Here is an 18,959-nt window from a genome sequence, read left to right on the forward strand (position 1 = left end):
TACTTTTAAAGCAAGGGTCTATTTGGTAATATTTTTTAAAAAATACTTTTAATTTTAAAAATGCATTTTAAAGAAAAATAAGATGTTTGAGAAAAAAATATCAAATACTTTTTAAAATAAAAAAATCACTTATAACATTAAGAAAATTATTTATAGTATTTATGAAAAAAAACCGTCATAGATGATTCTTTTAAAAATTCAAACAAAGCACTTTTATTAAAAACGTTTCGAGTAGAAACACCATGAAATATACTTTAAATTTTGTATTTTATAAAAAAGTTCATATTATTTTTTATTTTTTGAAAATATAAATTTCTTTTAAAAACTTTTACTTCCCTTATTATTTTTACCCACAAAAAATTTCACAACGCGTATTTTATAGATTGAATTAAAATTAAAATTTGCTCAAAAAATTTCTAAATTTGTTTTTCTGAGGTTATATTTTGCATTTTTATTATTATTCCAAAATTTGATATCGAGAAAACCCCATTTCTAATATATATATTTTTAAATTTCTTATATGGTTTAGTTTTTATTTTTCCTAAGGAATATGCAAACAAGAATTTCCCTACATTTCCCAAATTTTCCAGGAAAAGAAAATTCAGGAGGAGAAGAAACCCACTTGTATTCTTCGTTTTCTCTCCTGGTATCTACTGGTTCGATTCTCTTCCTCTCTCCAACGGACCTGACCCCAACCCCACCAATGTACGGAGGCCCTGCCAAACTCGGCCGTGGCGGCAGCGCCGTCGGCGGTCGTGGCGGCGGCAAGCGTGGCATCCACTCTTCATTTCCTCCTCCGCCGCCTCATCGCCCTTCCGTCCCCGCCAGCCGCCTATCCGTCGGAGGAGCCGGTGGAGCTGGTCCTCGCAACCGTGCCACCAACTCTGGGGCCACCACGCCGGCGCACCCGCCGGCGTCGGAGGAGACCTTCAGTCTAGTTACCGGAAACCCTCTCGCATTCGCTATGATAATCCGCCTCGCGCCGGACCTCGTTGACGAGATCAAGCGCGTGGAGGCGCAGGGAGGTACTGCGCGGATCAAATTCGATTCTAATGCGAATAATCCGTCTGGAAACGTGAGTTTCTTGGGTTTTCTTCAATTGGGCGTAGTTCGATTTATTGTACTTAGGTTCTTTTTTGAGGTTGGTTGAGCAATTGTGTTGAATTTGTAGTGACTTCGTGTCTTGAATTACTTGTTTTTGTGCAATTCCGATGATGGGTTTGTTGTTTTTTGGGGAATTGGGGTGATTTAGGACTTCCCGGGTGCTTAATTGTTCCAAAATTTGATCGTTCAGATCATTATTGTTTCTGGGGGCTTCTGGCTTTTGTTTAGAGTCTTTAGTTCTTCACTTTTTTTTGTTGTTTTTTTTTTCAAAAATTTTATGATTTAGATTGAACTGACATCTGAGGTATGAGATTTTTATTTAATTTCACTTTATTGGGTAATTATGATCATAATTAAGAATGATAGAGTTTGGAATATAGTTGAAGACTATACTAGTAAGCTTATCTTAGGAGCAGCAGTCGAGGATTTGAAACTATACAGACATAACTCGTTTAGCAGGAGGAGAGTGAACATGCATAGGGAGGGTGCAAATCACTTAAGAGAATATAGAGATGAGAGGCCAAGAAGTTCGCTGAAAATGAAGTTTTGTTGTATTAAATAACAATTAAAGGAAATGGTAGTAAAAGTTCATCCAAATGGGAAGCTGGTTTCGATATGGTTTCTTGATGCTTTATAGAATATTTGTTGTTTACAAGGCACATTTTAAAATTTCCAAAGTAAGTGGGTTTACTGCAAAATCTGTTAGAGTAACTTATCCTTGTTTAGCAAATCCATTTTAACGACTGTGTGGGACTGGCTACAGGAATCCTTCTTTGGCATTTTGCTCTATCTGGAGCAGATTTTATAGTAAATCACCTCCTGACATGTCACCAACTGAATTAACGTTGGTTTCTTGGCTGTTCCAGTAGCCCCGTCAGCCACCTCTAACCTGTGAACTATGTGACTCCTTGTGGCTGAAGTTGCTAATTTTTGTTACTAAATTTGCTCAAATAATCCAAAAACTAATATTGTTATTTGGAGATGACATTACATAGGGAAACAAATCAAGAAACAGAGACGTTGGTTCAACATTGGATTTAAAATGGTTAATACTTGTAGTTTCCTCAACATAATTGGTTGGTGTATAAATGTGCAAATATGCTGAATAGTTGAATTTTGATTGGAGGGATTGCTCCATACCTTGTACAAATTACTTCTGTTTGAAATGCCAACAATTTATGGTCTACTACCACATGCTTTTGGCATAGTTCTATATGCTGAATTATACATTCTTCATTTGATTTTATATGCCCAATGGGATGCTTTGTGCTTCCTTGAAGAATATATTACATATGTGATATTGTTCAATGCCACTGTCATTCCCTCCTACTGACATGGTGCTATCCTCTTCCTCTTTCTTCTCCCAACTGCAAGTATAAAAGGAAAAATAGGTGCTAGTGAAATTTGTCATCTTGATTACTTATTGGGAATTTCGGGGTTTCTTAATATTTCAAGGGAGCTTATGCTTTCCCTTGAATATACCGTTGTTTTCCGTACATAAATGGAACAATTTTTTCCTTGTCAATGTTTATTCATTTGCTGTAGTGATTAATTCTCAAGCTTCATCATAAGTTGTTGTTGTTGTTGTTTATTTTATTTTATTTTTATTTTACCGGATAGGTAAAGAAAAGATGTATATAAAGAAAAGAGGAAACACAAAAAACAGTGCCCTCAAAGTATACAAGAAGTATACAGTAAAGACCTAAAAGCTCGGCCCAGAAGGGGAGGAAAAGAAGCAAAAAATATCACTTGCCCTTACTCAGAGCCTAATCAATCAATGAAGCTAACAAGAGAAATAGGGCTTGTGTTTATAGACACCCTAGACCAAGACCACAGATTACATACAAAAGGATTTTTCAATCGTTGAATTGATAACTTCTCATTGTCAAATGCTAACATGTTCCTTTTCTTCTACACTGTCCAAAATATACATAAAAGGGATTATTTGCTAAGTCTTTTTACGAGCTTTACCCACAAATGACCCATGCCACTCAAGAAGAGTTTCCTTCATTGAACAGGAGAGAACCCAAGACATACCAAATAGGGAGAAAAGAAGATTCTAAAGAATCCGAGCCTTTGCACAGTGAAGAAGAAGGTGATCAACCGTCTCTACTTCAGAGAGGCAAAGGAAACACCTATTTGCCAAATAGTGCCCCCTCCTTTAAAGTTGGTCCGGAGTTAAGACTTTCCCCCAAGATGTCTCCCAAGCGAAGAAAGCCACCTTAGGTGGTGTGCTCAATCTCCAAATGCTTCCACAAGGAAACAAAAGAGAATCTCTAGGCTCCAAAATAGAGTAGAGAGAATTGACCGAAAAGGTCCCACGCCTCGCAACCGTCCAAATCACTCTATCATCCACATCCCTCTAAACCCTAATTGCTTGAATCTTTTGCAGAAAACACTCCACCAAATCTAACTCCCAATCATTGAAGGCCCTAGAGAAAAGAGGGGTCCATCCACCCTCTTCACCTTCAGGGTTCCAAACATCCGCCACCCAAGTTTCCTTAGTCAAAGAAAGGGTAATAAGGAAGGGAAGGACACACATAGTGGCTCATCTCCACACCTTCAAGCTTCATCATAAGTTGTATGATGTAGCTTTCCCCATTCTCTTCAGCATTTGTTAGCAATATTAGATTTTCTGTTATCACTTCAATTCATCTTAACCTCTTGTTTCTCAATTGTACAATAGGGTCTTGGATATTACATAGCATAAACATGTTTGTCTTTGAAATGATTCATGATCTTTTAACTTTTACTAATAAACATTATTTGAAGTTGCAAAAGCAGTCTCTTTTTTTATGTATTCGACTTAATTTAGCTACTCTTTTAGATGGTTGGTGGCCTGTTGAGTTTAAAATCATTGGATTAACTAGTTCATCATTGCATCAGGTGATTGATGCGGGTGGTAAGGACTTCAGATTTACATGGTCACGTGAACTAGGTGACCTCTGTGACATATATGAAGAACGTCAAAGTGGCGAAGAGGGAAATGGTTTGCTTGTTGAATCTGGAGGTGCCTGGCGCAAGCTGAATGTGCAGCGTATTTTGGATGAATCAACTAAAAATCATGTTAAAATGCGGTCAGAGGAAGCTGAACGCAAGCAGAAATCGCGCAAGTATGTTATCAGATTGTTATGTCTGTTGGCAGTTTCACATTCTCTTGCATTTTAATATATCTCAATTTCTTTTTCTTTTTTTTTTTGGCTGATGTCAGAGCCATCGTCTTAGAGCATGGAAACCCATCCATGAAGAGTCAGATGAAGGCACTAGCTGCTGCTGAGAGTAAGTTTTTATTCATGTGTATCACTATTTTTTATTTTCAAGTTTGCTGGTTTGTTGCCTGTTGCTGACATGTAGAGAAGAAATATGCAACAAATATTAAACTCATGAATAATAAATCAGGAATATAAAGTCCTGTGACATCTCTGCCTTTACACACTCTGCACATAATCTCTTTATCTTTTTCCTGCTGCCAAGAATGTCCATTAATCTGATGCTTTGATGTGAAGTATTCACCAAGTTTTTATTGTATGGTTATAGATTGAAGAAGCTGGTAGGGGTGTCTTGGGTAGTTTTGGGATGCGAGAGTTGTTATACTGAACTGATATGGGAAGAAAGAAAAAGCATAGTTGCTTTCTCTCATACTGAAGGATCAAGGGGCATGGAAGAATTTTTTGGGTTTTTCGTTTTCATGAAAAGTGGTATAAACAGCATAAGCAAATGTTTGGGATGAAACTTTTTAAGCTATCAATCAAATAAAAAGTTTAAGCCGACTTCCACTAAAGGCCTAATACCTTTCCTAAAAAGTAGCCTTTTTAAGCTTATACATGGGTTCAATAAATAGGCAGAAATAAAAATCCATGAGGTTCAATTCTTGACCTCTCAACTCTGATAAAAAAAAAAAAAATCTTGACCTCTCAACAACCAAGACTTCAATACAATGTTAAGCTATCAATTGATCCCAAAACTTAAGTTGTTAGGTAAAGACCAACTATGTATATCAAGCTAACCTTGGTTAGAGCCTTGACAGGAACCATGATCTCTATATCAGACTAAGCCGGTCATGTTAATGATTATATATAGTTTGGGCCTTGGGGACCATATTGATTGTGTTTCACTTAGCATAAATATATATTAAACTTGATAGCAACCTCATAGCGGGTCACCACAGTTGAATTTCATTTTGACCATTTGTTAGATTCTTTTCTTCTCAAAAGAATATTTAAGATTTCTTGTAACAGTTATTTGATTGGTTTGGTTTCAATTTACAATTCTTGTAATTAATGTTAGTAATGAGTATTGCTATATTATAATTTCTAGTTTTTCATATGATTTATGCTAATGGACTTAATGACATCTGTGGGATCATCTAACAGTGTCATTTTCCATCTTTATGAATCATGTAGTAGAAAGGGAAAAGAAATCCCTTGCTAGTGACACTTATCTCTTAATTGTTGGAATTTCAATTCTGAATGGGAATACAGATCATTGAGCAATACCCCACTTTGACAATCATCACTGAATTGCTTCCTCTACCTTTTTTTTTGTTAGAATTTATCGTGTTCTGATTATATTTATCTCTGTTGTGCTGAAATATTTCTTATGTTTGTTCCTTGGATACAGAATCATTTAAATTTATTTATTTATGCCAAGCATCTAATATTGTTCTTTTGTTTCTAGCTAATCCATGGAGGATGCATTTTAAACAAAAGAAGGAGCCTGCATTTAAAAAGCGAAAAGTCGAACCACCTCAAGGTAATTAGTGCCTGTTAAAGATAATCATGTTTTTAAACAAAAAATGTTTTTTGTTTTTTTGTTTTTTTTTTGTTTTTAAACTTTTAATGCAGTTTACAACTCATTATGAGGCTTCAAGTTTCTGCTTTCTTATTGTCAGATTTTTTTATTTTTTATTTAATTTATATATTACAATCCTTGTTTATTTTCTCTTATTTTCTTGCGTCAGCTACTAAAGCTGTCTATAAACCTGGATTATCCTCAACAACTACTACTAAGAGCAAACCCACACCTTCACCTCTACCATCTCCCCCTGAGCAAACTGGTGCTCCGACATCTCCATTTGGAAGTGGAGGAAACCTTGCTAAGAGTCATGTGATTGTAGAAGATATTATGCCCATCCCAGTGACCAGTAAAGAGAACACTGCAAGCTCGGAGAAAGAAATCCCTGGCAGGGCTATCAGTGCATCTGTACGTGAAACACCTGGACACAAAGGGAATTTGGGAGCTACACCGATGGATTTGCAAAGTATGCTAATTACTCTGCTCTTGGAAAATCCTAAGGGAATGAGCCTAAAGGTAATCTCATGGATAAACTGAAATTATTTTTTAGCTTAATGTGAGGTACTGAACTTGAATTATTTAATCTGAGTATGTTAGTTAACATGGAACCAATTCCTTTAACTTCTTGAGTTTATCCTGTACTACCCTAATCAATTTCTATTACTGCATCCTGATTTTTTTTGGTGCTCCTTTTGTATATTCATTTTTATAGGCCTTGGAAAAAGCTATTGGAGATACAGTTCCCAATGCTGGAAAGAAGATTGAGCCCATTATAAGAAAAGTAAGTGGTGAACATTCTTATGCTAGAGTTTGCTAGAACTGTTGGTGATCTTATATGTTCTCATTAATTTTGAGCATCAGATTGCAACTTTCCAAGCTCCAGGAAGATACTTTTTGAAACCAGGAGTGGAGTTGGAAAGCTTGAAGAAACCTTCGTCTGAAAATGGAAGGTAGCTGCAATTTCTCAATGATGATTAGTGGGCTTGATCTGGTCCTTGTATTGGTGTAGTTGTTCTTTGTGTTCTTTTATACTAAAATTATGGTTAATCAGTGGGTCCATTATTAGTTGGTGCAGGAGCATTCAAAGGGCTTATCAAAACCAAATTGGCCCACAAGTTGCATTGTTTTGGATAGACTTTCTGTTTCCTGTTTTTAAAAATAGAAAATAATAGTAACTTCCATATAAAATATAATAACTTTTATAAAGGTATGGACTTGTCTTATGTTTTAAAAATTACTTTTAAAATTTTTTAAATTTGAGATAATGAAAATTTTTTATTACCTTAATTTTTTAAACCTTTTTTAAAAGTTATTACCTTTTTAAGGTAAGTTTCAAAGAGTTCTTGTATTTTATATAGAAGTTATTATTAGTTTCTAATTTTGAAAACAGAAAACAAGAAAGTAAGGACTCCAAACAATACCTTTGCTTTCACCTTTCAAATGTTTTTTCTTTTTTCTTTTTTGTTGTTTTTTAAATACTTCATTTTTAGTTTTTATATGTTGTTATCAGTGTCCTGTGTAGTTCTATGATGTTTTAAGTAGTGTGATTGGCTAGGACTATGATTATTAGTTGTTTTTCCTAATTAGGAATCCATGATATATATATGTAGTGTCCAAATTGGTTTAGGAGTCCTTGTTGATTAGGAGTCTGCATTATCTATACTTTGTCAATTCTTTTTAGAGAGATTTCTTTATCTAAAAATTAATTAGATAGATTTATGGTGGTTTTTTACTTTCTGTTCCTTCTTTACTGTGCATTACTAATTGCAAATAACAGAAAGAAACTACTCTAGCAGGGTTTAATGGGATTTTCATGAAAGCTTAACAACAGCTATCTTGAAGTTGAAATGGAACTAGAGAGGCAAGAAGCAATGACTAACATTTGTGGGCTCTAACTTGATCCCTTTTGGACTAAGATAATATTAGGCAGAGATATTTTATAAGTTCTGCCCTTATATTTATAATAGGTCATGCATGCCGTTATATGTAAACCATGGTTTTATGTTCCACTTGCATGATAGGCTCATTGGTTCAGGTACCAAAGGTCTAACCTTTATGCATATCTGACTTTTAATGTAGTTTCAATTTTTTTGATTGAAAGGTGTAGTTATTAATCCATAGTTCTTGAATTATTGTTGGAATTGCATGGTTTTCCTTTCTGATTTAATGTTTTGTACTTGGTTTAGCTGTATTAATCTTGATTTCAGTGAATCATCCAGGCACTAGAATCATTTATTCAAATAATTTCATAAATGTGTTACCAGTACATGCTCCATTGGCTGTTGGAGCTACTACCTTCTAACCATAAAAGGTTCCCATGGACTATAAGTTTGATTCATAGTATTGCGATTAGTCTCACCTCCATAAAAAGCTTATGATAGGAAGCCTATGAAGTTTACACAATGAAAAGCCTGATTCATGTTCAAGCACTTTTTTAATAGTATCTATAGCTTTTTGTGTGTCTTCCATGGGCAGCTTTAATGCGTGTGCTTTGGTTGTTCCAGTTCTCCTGAAGATGACCGCCAACAAACACCTGCCCCTGAAGACAACCAGGATCAAGCAGCAGCTTCTGAACCTAGATTTGCCGAGAAAGCCCCCAGAATTGAGCAAGTGGATCAGGCACAGTTGAATTCTAAACTCGGAGGAGAATCAAGTTTGGTCGAAAAAATTGATACTCAACCGCATTCGCCTGATCTGTTTGGTGACAAAAAAGTCTCTGACAATAGTGAAGGGCAGGCAGGCAGTTCTAGTGATAGTGACAGAAGCAATAGTGAGAGTGATAGTGGGAGTGATAGTGATAGTGATAGTGGTAGTGGAAGTGATAGTGGAAGCCATAGTAGAAGCAAAAGTAGAAGTCCGGTGGGAAGCAGGAGTGGCAGTAGCAGTGACAGTGAGAGTGATGCTTCTTCCCACAGCAAGCAGGGTTCTGACATAGAAGTGGATATTATGACAAGTGATGATGAAAAAGAACCAAGTCATAAATTGCAAGCGTCTGAATCATTGTTCCCTACCTCATCCATTCTATGGAGAACTCCAGATGACAGACCTGGGCAAAATGGGATTGATGTAAAGGCAGATGGTCATGGATCAAATGCAGTTGAATTTGAGAAAGATCTGCCTGACGGTGAACAGGAAACTGAAATGGCTAATTTTGTTCCTAAGAAAGAAGACAGAAGACCTGCAGAAGAATCCAAACCCGTTTCATCTGATGGTGATGATCATCAAGAGCGGCAAGTATATACTGGAAATTTGTTCAATGAGAGAGAAAGCATGTTTAAGGATGGCTTCAAGCGTGAGCAATCTGACAGCTCTGAGGGAATATCCAAAGGTAAATCCAGAAAAGGTTCTGATGCGAAGCGCTTTGATGACAAATCCGACCGCATGAAAAGGTCAAAAACAGGAAACATGTCTCAACCACCAACTTCTGCGGTAAGGAATACCCACTTTTCAGATATCCCTCAAAATGAGTCTCCTGATGGGCTCATTGAAGCCCATTACAGGGAGGCCTCTGCGGTTCAAATGACAAATAGAGCTGATAGGGATGGGAATGCTGATTTTGGCTTGCAAAAAGGATATGCCCCCATTCCTGGAAAATTTATTCCAGATTCTCAACAATCAGGTAGAAGGCCTATTGATCGTAGTGCACGGGCAAAGGTTCCTGATACAGCAGAGAGACCTAGTAAATATGCTGAGAGCTTAGAACATGGCCTTAAATACTCAGAAAGTAGCTTTCAAGCAAATGAGGGCTTTTCCACGCTAAAAGATAAAGTATATAGAGAAACTCAAGATGAAGATGGTTATGCCAATGAGAAGAAGATGCCAAGAAATATTAAGGATGGTGGTTTTGGGGACAAATACTCCTTTGATTCACGTGAAAGGAAACATGAACTGGTTGGAAAGTTCAAGGAGGCTGGGCAGGTTTCAAACTCATACATGGGGTCTTCTCCAATGGATAACAGCAGAATTGTTGTGGACAGATCCCCGATGGTTAATGGGAGAGGCATTTTGCTCCAAAGAGAGCTTTCAGACTTGGAGTTGGGTGAGCTTCGGGAGCCCTTGCCTGATGACACAACTGGGATTAAGAAGCAATTTGAAAGAAAAAGTTCATTTAAACAGTCAGAGAACAAACTAAGTACTTCAGATAACTGGAATTCGGATGTGAATAGAGGAAAACATGTTGGGAAAGCGACTCTTGACTCAGGAAAGCTGTCCCCATCCCATTTAGATGCTGGACTTTCTAGCAATCCAGAGGCCTCATCTAAGAAGAGGACCAAAGAACATAATTTTGAAGATATAGCAAGACCTCACCCCAGGATTGGGCAATCTCAACCACAACAGCTTTCAAGAGTTGATCATGCTGAAGTTGGGTCCCAATTCAATAGATTAACAGATGTGAATAGTAAATATAGACATAGTGAAGCTGGAGCAGACCAAGGGATTGGTCCAGAAGACTATGGGGAAGCTCATAAGAGAATGCCTGTCAGTGCAGCACTACAGCAAGACACTAAACGTGGACTAGCTTCCCACACCACTAAAGAAAGTAAAACACAAAAATCTAATATGGTGCCAGACTTGAGTGATAAGCAAAAGGATGCATTTTTGACTGATAGTAGTAATAATGGTCGAAAGAGGAGGGAATCTTCTTCAGATGAAAATAGTTGTTCTTATTCCAAGTATGAAAAGGAAGAACCAGAGCTCAAAGGACCAATAAAGGATTTCTCTCAGTAAGTACTCATATTGGAAACCTACTTGAATAAATGTTATTTTGTTTTGTATCATAGCTTTATTATATGCCTTTTTTTTGCATCTTTAGGTATAAAGAATATGTGCAAGAGTATCATGAGAAGTATGATAGTTACAGCTCATTGAACAAGATTCTAGAGAGCTACAGGTACTATGAAAGTTCCTTATGTTCCTCCTCAAGTCATCCTTTGTACTTTAATTAGTAATGTTTGAACAATTCCGGAAGGGTTTTTAACTTTTGTCTCTTAATACAATTTGTGACCTTTTATTTTAGGAACGAGTTTCATAAACTTGGAAAGGATCTTGAAGTTGCAAAAGGTAGGGATTTGGAGAGATATTATAATATTTTGGAGCAGCTGAAGGATACATATAGCCAGTGTAGCACGGTATGTTTTGTGTTTATGTTTCTTGGATGTCTGTTTTCACATAGTATGGGTTCATGTTAATGCTTGATAAATTGACTAAGCATTATTATCCCATTTTAATCTTACTAATCTCTTCATGACATACCATTTCCCTTGTTTTTTATTATTTTCCCTGTTTACTTGTGTTTATTTGGTTGTTTTAAAAGCACCCTCTATTAACTAAGATTAAAAATTCCATATTGTGACATTACCTATGAAAAACACATACATTGTTTGTGAAAATTACAGCTCAAAACACTAGACAAGTTTATCCTTGAGCGATCTGATTTATGCACCTTGTGAAGGTGATGATATCATTATTAAAAGCATAAATGGTCTATAAAGCATTTAGTAAGATTTTCCTGCTTGTCAAGTAAGTTTCTATATGTGAACTTGCAAGTGCAGGGCTTTCTCTTTCCATGAGACAAGGGTTTGGTGGTTCAGATTTTAAACTTGAAATTACACTTCTTAGGCTATGTTTGGTTCCTAAAAATTTTGGGGGAAAATGTAAGAGAAAGAAAAAAGAAAAAAGAAAAAGTGAAGGAAAATAAAAGACAGATTTAGAGTTAATAAATTATTTTTATATATTATTTTAAATTCATTTAACGTGTTTTAAGTCTTCTATAGAAAGATTAAATAATTTGAAAATGCATTAGTTTCTAAAAATTAGGTTAATTTCATTCATCTCCCCTAAGGTTTTGGCTAAATACATCTAACCTCCCTTATTTTGAGTGAGAGGGGAAGCAAGTGAAAATAAGAAATGAAAAGGATAGGGGAGGTATTTGATGGAATTTCAGACCTATGAGAGTTAAAATGTATTTAGCCGAAACCTTAGGGAAGGTGAATGAAATTAACCCCTAAAAATTTTAATGATGTTGACTTTTTCTTTTTAGTATTTTCTATAACAAAACCAAATATGAAAAAAATAATTTTTCTTAGCATTTTCTTTCTTTCCTTAATACTTCCTAAAACACAATATTCAAGTTTGAAATCCATGCTTGTGGTATTGGCTGGAATGTTAACTGCTTTTGTTTATATCACCCTTTTAGTTTCTATTTAAACATCCTGTTATGACAATTTACTTTATGCAGAGACATAAGCGGTTGAAGAAAATATTCGTTGTGCTTCATGAAGAACTCAAGGTTATTGATCCAAAACAATCCACCCAATTTTGTTACTATTTCTTTTAATTATTATTATCATTGTTATTAAAGCCTATTTTCACCTTATTAGTTACACATACTGTACATTTTGTTGTAGAATCTGAAGCAAAGAATTAAAGACTATGCTCTTCCATATACAAGAGATTGAAGCAGTTTCCTCCTTTAAGAAGAAAAGCTGCCATTTCAATATACATGGCAGGGGATCTTCGGAGCGATGGTCATCCATATTCTAAGATGCAGATTATACTGTAAAAAAGGATCGAATACGGTTCCAAGGAGCTTCACAGAAATCAAAGGCCATGACACTTGACAGAGGCTGTTGGGTTCATGCAGGGAGCTTTGATCCAATATGAAAAAGAAGAGATGTTGTGATTGTTAGTCTGAAGATGCACACAGGAGATGGATGTATCATGCAGTTTTTGGCCTCATTTTTATTTTTTTTTCCTTCTGATTCTCAAGGCAGTTTCTGTTGCTCTTCTTAGATAAAACATTGCCAGAAAATTCACTTAGAAAAACAAAATTTTCAAGTGAAATATGGTGGTTGTACAAAATCTTTTTGTTTTTGTTGATTTTTGTGTAAACAGATCTCCAAGCATTTTGATTTTTGTAAGTATTAATTATAACCAGCCTAATGAGGCTTGTTGGATCCAAAGTGGATCACTTGAGCTGCCATTTGTATTAGTTATAATTGAATTGAGATTTGGGTTTTCATTTTGTTTGTTGAGATATGCTATGATTTTTTTTCTTTATTTTTTCATTCAATAAAACTCAAAACTCCAAACTTTAGTGATTTTGGATTTCTATTTTTTATTTTTATTTATTTATTTATTTTTCTATGGGAGTCAAATTTTGTCATCTTTCTTACACAAACCCATTTGATAGTGATTCTAATAAACTTTTCTAATATTTGAAATTTTTACTTTTCAAAGTGTTTGAACGAGTATAAACACTTTTTAAAATCATTGTCAAATAGATTATTAATTATTTTAAAGATTAAGAGCTTTTAAATAAAAAATTGATAAAATTTAAAAAGCTCTTCTAAAAAGTTGAATCACTTTTAGTGGTTTATTAGACAAATATTTGATATGTGATTCTTTCAAAACTATTTTAAATAAGATATTTCAAATAAAAACTAGGATGCCCAAAACATACTCTAAACTACTTTGAAAATTTAACGACTTTTAAAAAGTCAATTTTTTTTTTAGTTCAATAAGAGCTTTTATGTCTATTTAAACAATTTTGTTTAATTATTTATGGTTTAAAAAATAATTAGTTATAGAAGTTAAAAAAATAAGCTCTATTTTGACTTATAGTAATACAAATTTAATTTATGTCTTAAAAATTATTTTAAAATTTTTAAAATTTTAAATAATAATTTTTTGAACACTTCAATTTTTAAAAATTATTATTTAGGTAAGTAATCAAAGAATTTTTATATATAATCTTATTTTGTTTAAAAATAGAAAAAAATATATCAAACAACAATTTAGATTTATTTTTAGACAATTAATTCTTATATTTATTTCTTTTTAAACTTAATTTTCTTATCATTTTCTTTTGTTAAACTTTTCCTCTCTATTATTTTTCTGCAACTTCCTAGAAAAATTGAGAGTTAATTTTTTTTAACATATTGGATCATACTTTAACGATGGCCCAAGTCGATAGGCCCATGGACAGGCCCACTTCAGACCCACAACAAGCCCATTAGGGCTTATGGTTTAACAGATGGAAAATAGAGAGAAGAGACGAAGAGGAAGATCACAGCGAGGTGCGCATGGATATTTTTTTTAAAATAAATTTTTATGTGGATTGTATTTTTGTTTGTTTATTTAATTATTTATTTTTTTCTGAAAATTTGTCGAAAGTCCCAAGGGAGCTGTAGATTTTTGTCACATTTTCATTTCCATCTGTTTGTTTGCAGAGAAAATAGAGGTCTGTTAAGCGAATTTGAAATTTTGAGTTCTGTGTTTGTTCGTTTATGTCTTCAGAGAATGGACCAGGCTCCTCTCAGTGGGGGCTTTATTTTATTTTCCCTTTTAGGGGTCTGGGATTTTTAGGGTTGAAAATTCAGATTTGTTAACTCGTGTTATTGTTTTTGCTGTTATCTTATCATGTTAGTGGACTGGGATAGAAGGTGAGATGGGTAATGTGGAACAAACACTCTTGAGAAATGGAACTCAATGAACCTTCTGTGTGCCTCTCTTTGGCACATTTGATTGTTGTGAAGTGCTGCTTTCTCACAATGATGATTGATGATAGCCCATCCATGTGTTGAACCTTGAACTTGATTGGTTGTGTCATTGGCATGCCATTGTTGGAGGGTTTGTGCCCTCGTGCCCTCCTCTAGATGGACCCGAGAAGATGATATTGTTATCTGTGGTGTTTATTGGGAGATGAAATTATGTTAATTGCGAGGGAGGGAGAAACTATAAGAAAAGAATACTGAAAAGAAGGAGCACACGAATGTTCCTTTTCATGGTTGTGAGAGCCAATTAAACTTGGGCGAGTGATGTTGAAGCTGAGAATTATTTGGAGTTTTTTTTTGGTCAGGTTTAGGTAAATCTTCATTGGTTAGATTGCATTTGTTTGTGTTTCATGATGAATAGGATACTTGCTTGTATACAAATAAGAAGTTTTCTTAGTGGTGCAATTGGTTATGAAAGTGGGTATGAGTATACAAATTGGGGTGGGGCTTTTGAGAACTCAATATTGGTTATTTGGTTCTGTGAGGTATTAGGATGTTTTAATCATGGTTTTTTAGTTTTAACTGAAGAGTTATAAGTAGGATTCATGGCTTGGGGAAAATTTGATTTTTGTCATTTATTGAAGTTGCAGAATGGGTTTGTGTAGAATCATAAATTCCAGATTAGTCAGAGGTGTACTGTGTATGGTGTTTTACTGTTAGAGTTTGTTCATGCCATATTATTTGTACTTATTTTCTGTTTGCATGCTGAGAAAATCTGCAAAAATTGAAGAAAGTAGTGTATTGAATTTTGTGTTTTATGCTGAGAGAGAGAGAGAGAGTGAGAGAAGAACCAAGTTTCAACTTGACTACGATTAGTGTTATTAGGCATATGTTAGTTGGGGACTCTGTTCTTTAGGTTCCTTGATTGACAGAAACCTTAAGACTTGATTTCTCTTCTTTGCCCACCTTTTCCCTAGCAACCAAATGGAGCATTGGTTGTTTTTAGTTGATTCAGGGAGTTTAATTTGAATAAGTTATGTGGCATACCTGCGTGATCAAATTGGTTTATATTATTGCCATACTATTGCAGGAGGATTGATGCCCTCCTCTAGATGGGTCATATAGCATGGCCTTTGTCACTGGTGGTGACAATTGGACAGCAGAATTAAAGTTAACTCACCAAATATGTTCTAGATAGGTCCCTTAAAGAATTTTTGTGTCATGCTTGGATCTTCCTCTCAACACTCCATGCACCATACCCTGGGTTGGTTGCTTCTTTTTTGAGTTGTGAAATCATCTTGACAATTTTCTAGAACTAAAATTTGATTTGGTAGAATATTTCATTTTGAGGCCTCTGCTTTGAAGCAGGTTTGTTTCATTTGCAAACTTGCAAGGGTCAGAATGGGAAGAAGGATTTTGAATGATGCTTTGAGGACAATGGTGAATGCAGAGAGGAGAGGGATGGCTAAAGCTCACTTGCAGCCCATTTCCACTGTCATGACATCCTTTCTCAAGATCATGAAAGATCATGGTAAAAATAATCTTAACTTTCTGTTTAAATTCTAAGAAAACTGGAAAAAAAATTGAATCTTAATAGTTGTGCTATGGGAGTTTCTAAAAAATATGACCGAGGAAGAGGAAAGAATGGAAAGTTTTTGATCTTATGTGTACTCTTGGTTGTGGGAAATGAAAATAAACTCTACCATAAATAGAGTTGTATTTGGAATAGTTAATATATTAGAATTTTAACTTCATATTTTTTCAAGCACTTCACATTTTTATTGGGATCCTGAGAGTAGTTGGAGTTTGACACACACATTGGCACGTTTTTATCTTTATGCCTGTAAGGAGTTGGAAAGAAGAAAAAGTGACTGTATTACTCCTCAAATCATATTTCTTTATGGTTCAATTTATTTCATATGATGGGTAGTAATCAATTTATTTTCTTTGCAGTGTTTGGAAGTCTGTAGACAATTTTTTTTTCTGTAACTGGCTTGTCAAACTGCTTTACAGGATACATTAAAGATTTTCAAGTATATGATCCACACAGAGTGGGAAAGATAACAGTTGAACTGCAAGGCAGGATTAATGATTGTCGAGCTCTTACGTATAGGCAGGATCTCAAAGCCAAGGACATAGAGAAATATACAGCTAATAAGCTTCCAACGCGTCAGGTCTGTGTTGATTCCTTTTACTTTCATTGTATTGAAATTGTTTGTTATTGATCCATGAAGATTATGTTTTACTTTTGTTTGCAAAATAGGACTGCACTAAACCTGATGTTTGAACAACCTTGTCCTTCAAGGGGGGACGGTTTCTGGGTTTGAGACCCTTGGTTCTGGGAGCAACCTGTTTGACACATGAATTATAAAAAAAAACATCTATGATGTAAACATACTTTTCTTTTGGGTTAATTTCATTGAAACCCCCCCTTGAGGTTTGGTGTAAATGCACCCAACGACCATTGCTTTCAAATTTCGTCAATTAGTACTCCTATAAATCTTTTCCGTTTATATAATTTATTTTTTAGAAACATTTTAGGTCAAAGGATTTTAGATAGGTGTGTTTAATATTTCTCTAAAAAATAAAATTTATATATAAAATGTCTATAAGGTACAAATTGATGAAATTTGATACCAATGGTGACTTAGTGTATTTACACTAAACCTCGGGGGGTCTCAATAAAATTAACCTTTTTTTCTTTAAACAAAAAGCAGAAACAAGAATGAATTATAGAAATGGATAAAGCAATTACATGAGAAGGATGGGGAATTCTCCCTTGATTTACAAAAGCTGATAAATAATGGAAGATTGAACCTTCTCCAGTATACTAATGAGACTTATACATCTACATAGAACCATACGAGAATATGAAATATAAAACTCCTCATCTCCTTCGAATAGAAACCGAAACAAATCTCCTCTCCTCACTGTCCAAACCCTTATGATATGCAAACCAAATGCTAGTCAAGCTGAACAACATTGAGGGGAATGAATTAAACTTCATGGTACAAGAGGCCAAAAACATGCATAGAAATGAATTAAACATAATTAATTAAACTCTGATTAAACATATTTGATGTAAACATACTTGATTTACGGTATTAGGTTGTCTGTCATTTTTACTTTCTATTATTTATCTTTGCATGATGAACTACCAGTCTAACTGTTCAATCCATAAACTAGCTTTCTTTTAACATCGATTTTTCCCATTAAGCTTTCCTGTTTAGATGCCCAAAATTATTATTTAATGTGCAATTCATTAATGAAAATAATAAGTGATTGAGACATGGAAAAAGAGTTTATACTTCAAATGATAAGACTAGCTTCTGTTGTGTGGGTTTTGGTCCACACACACAATGCATGTGTGGTTCCATGCTAGCAATTTCTGAATGATCAATCACATAAAGAACATGCACATGATATGTACTCAGAACCTGGGTTTTCAATCGATAATATGATGGGAAACAATACGATTATGCAGGAAGGAAGCACTGAGCTGAACAGGACCTAATGTAATTTGGCTCAACATTTGAAAACTGAAAACCCTCCCATGTATCTCACCAATTCTTTTGGTGCTTTTAATATATTCTCTTGTTTGCCTGTCAAAAAAAACTGAAAAATCTCATGCACCATGACACGGGCTCTTCTCTGGTGCTCATGTCTAGCTGTGTGCTTGTGGTGATGATGATGAATTATATAGTGCTGCTATTGCTGGTCCAACTCCTGCTGGTGCTTCAGTTTTCTTGTGAAATGAAGAAATCTGTATTATTTTCTGGTTTGGCTAGAGTCTAAATTCCCAAAAATCACTGACATATTCCTAACTTGTTTCCTGTTGCAGTGGGGCTATGTTGTGATTACAACTCCTAATGGTGTTTTGGATCATGAAGAGGCCGTCCAACAAAACGTCGGTGGCCAGGTTCTTGGCTACTTCTATTAAACATCTGTCTGATCACTCTTTAGAACTGCAGTGGGTTTACATCATTATCTTCTTTCACAATTTCCCCTTTGTGAACTACCTTTAGGTATTTTCTGTTTTCTGTCACTCTTGATCCCAAGCCCAGAAACCAGAAAGACTGAACTCCCCTGTGGCTACAAAACCCCTCTCCAATTCGATTGGCAGCTTTCTCTTTTGTACTAAAATATTATTTTGATGGAAAAAGTTAGAACTTTTTCCCTCAAACAGTGGAAATTTTGAAAAGATAAGGGTAATAATAGATGTGTTTCTGATGAAGTTTCTATACAGGGCTCAGTGTAACAGGAGCACAAAGCTCAGTTGTTTGGCAATGGAGTTTTGGTACTCATTCACAGAAAAGCAGAGTACCATTTTGTAAGTCCATGCAATGTCAGTAGGTTACAAATGTGAAAGGTAGTGAAATGCTCATTTCTCACAACCCAGAGTGAAGAAAATGAAAAAAAAAAAAAATAATAATAATAAAATAATTAAAACTTGAACTATGTTTGATTCCTAGAAAATTTGAGGAAAAATGCAAGAGAAATAAAATACAATGGAAAAGTAGAAGGAAAGAAAAAGTGAAGGAAAATAAAAAATAGATTAAAAGTCGA

The 18,959-nt window shown here is 34.9% G+C and overlaps 2 protein-coding genes across 3 annotated transcripts; both read left to right on the top strand.

Annotated features, from left to right (window-relative positions):
• The first annotated feature begins 577 nt into the window (after positions 1–577).
• LOC117922220 (dentin sialophosphoprotein) lies at positions 578–12,957 on the top strand. The gene is made up of 12 exons (XM_034840272.1): positions 578–1,075; positions 3,991–4,217; positions 4,316–4,383; positions 5,782–5,856; positions 6,065–6,414; positions 6,611–6,679; positions 6,760–6,848; positions 8,403–10,622; positions 10,712–10,789; positions 10,916–11,027; positions 12,137–12,187; positions 12,306–12,957. The coding sequence occupies exons 1-12, from the start codon at positions 704–706 to the stop codon at positions 12,354–12,356; spliced, it is 3,762 nt and encodes a 1,253-aa protein (XP_034696163.1). The 5' UTR covers positions 578–703; the 3' UTR covers positions 12,357–12,957.
• Positions 12,958–13,915: 958 nt separating this feature from the next.
• Positions 13,916–18,638, top strand: LOC117921455 (40S ribosomal protein S15a-5-like). 2 transcript variants are annotated; one of them, XM_034839318.1, is made up of 4 exons: positions 13,916–13,976; positions 15,762–15,924; positions 16,407–16,567; positions 18,235–18,638. In XM_034839318.1, exons 2-4 carry the CDS (start codon positions 15,795–15,797, stop codon positions 18,331–18,333), a joined length of 390 nt encoding a protein of 129 aa, XP_034695209.1. In that variant the 5' UTR covers positions 13,916–13,976; positions 15,762–15,794; the 3' UTR covers positions 18,334–18,638. The 2 variants fall into 2 exon arrangements, with proteins under 2 accessions (XP_034695209.1, XP_034695210.1); XM_034839319.1 differs by lacking the exon at positions 13,916–13,976 and adding an exon at positions 14,177–15,657.
• The last annotated feature ends 321 nt before the right edge of the window (positions 18,639–18,959 follow it).

This window comes from Vitis riparia, chromosome 9 (assembly GCF_004353265.1).
Source record: "Vitis riparia cultivar Riparia Gloire de Montpellier isolate 1030 chromosome 9, EGFV_Vit.rip_1.0, whole genome shotgun sequence".
In the NCBI taxonomy this organism is placed as follows: Eukaryota; Viridiplantae; Streptophyta; class Magnoliopsida; order Vitales; family Vitaceae; genus Vitis; species Vitis riparia.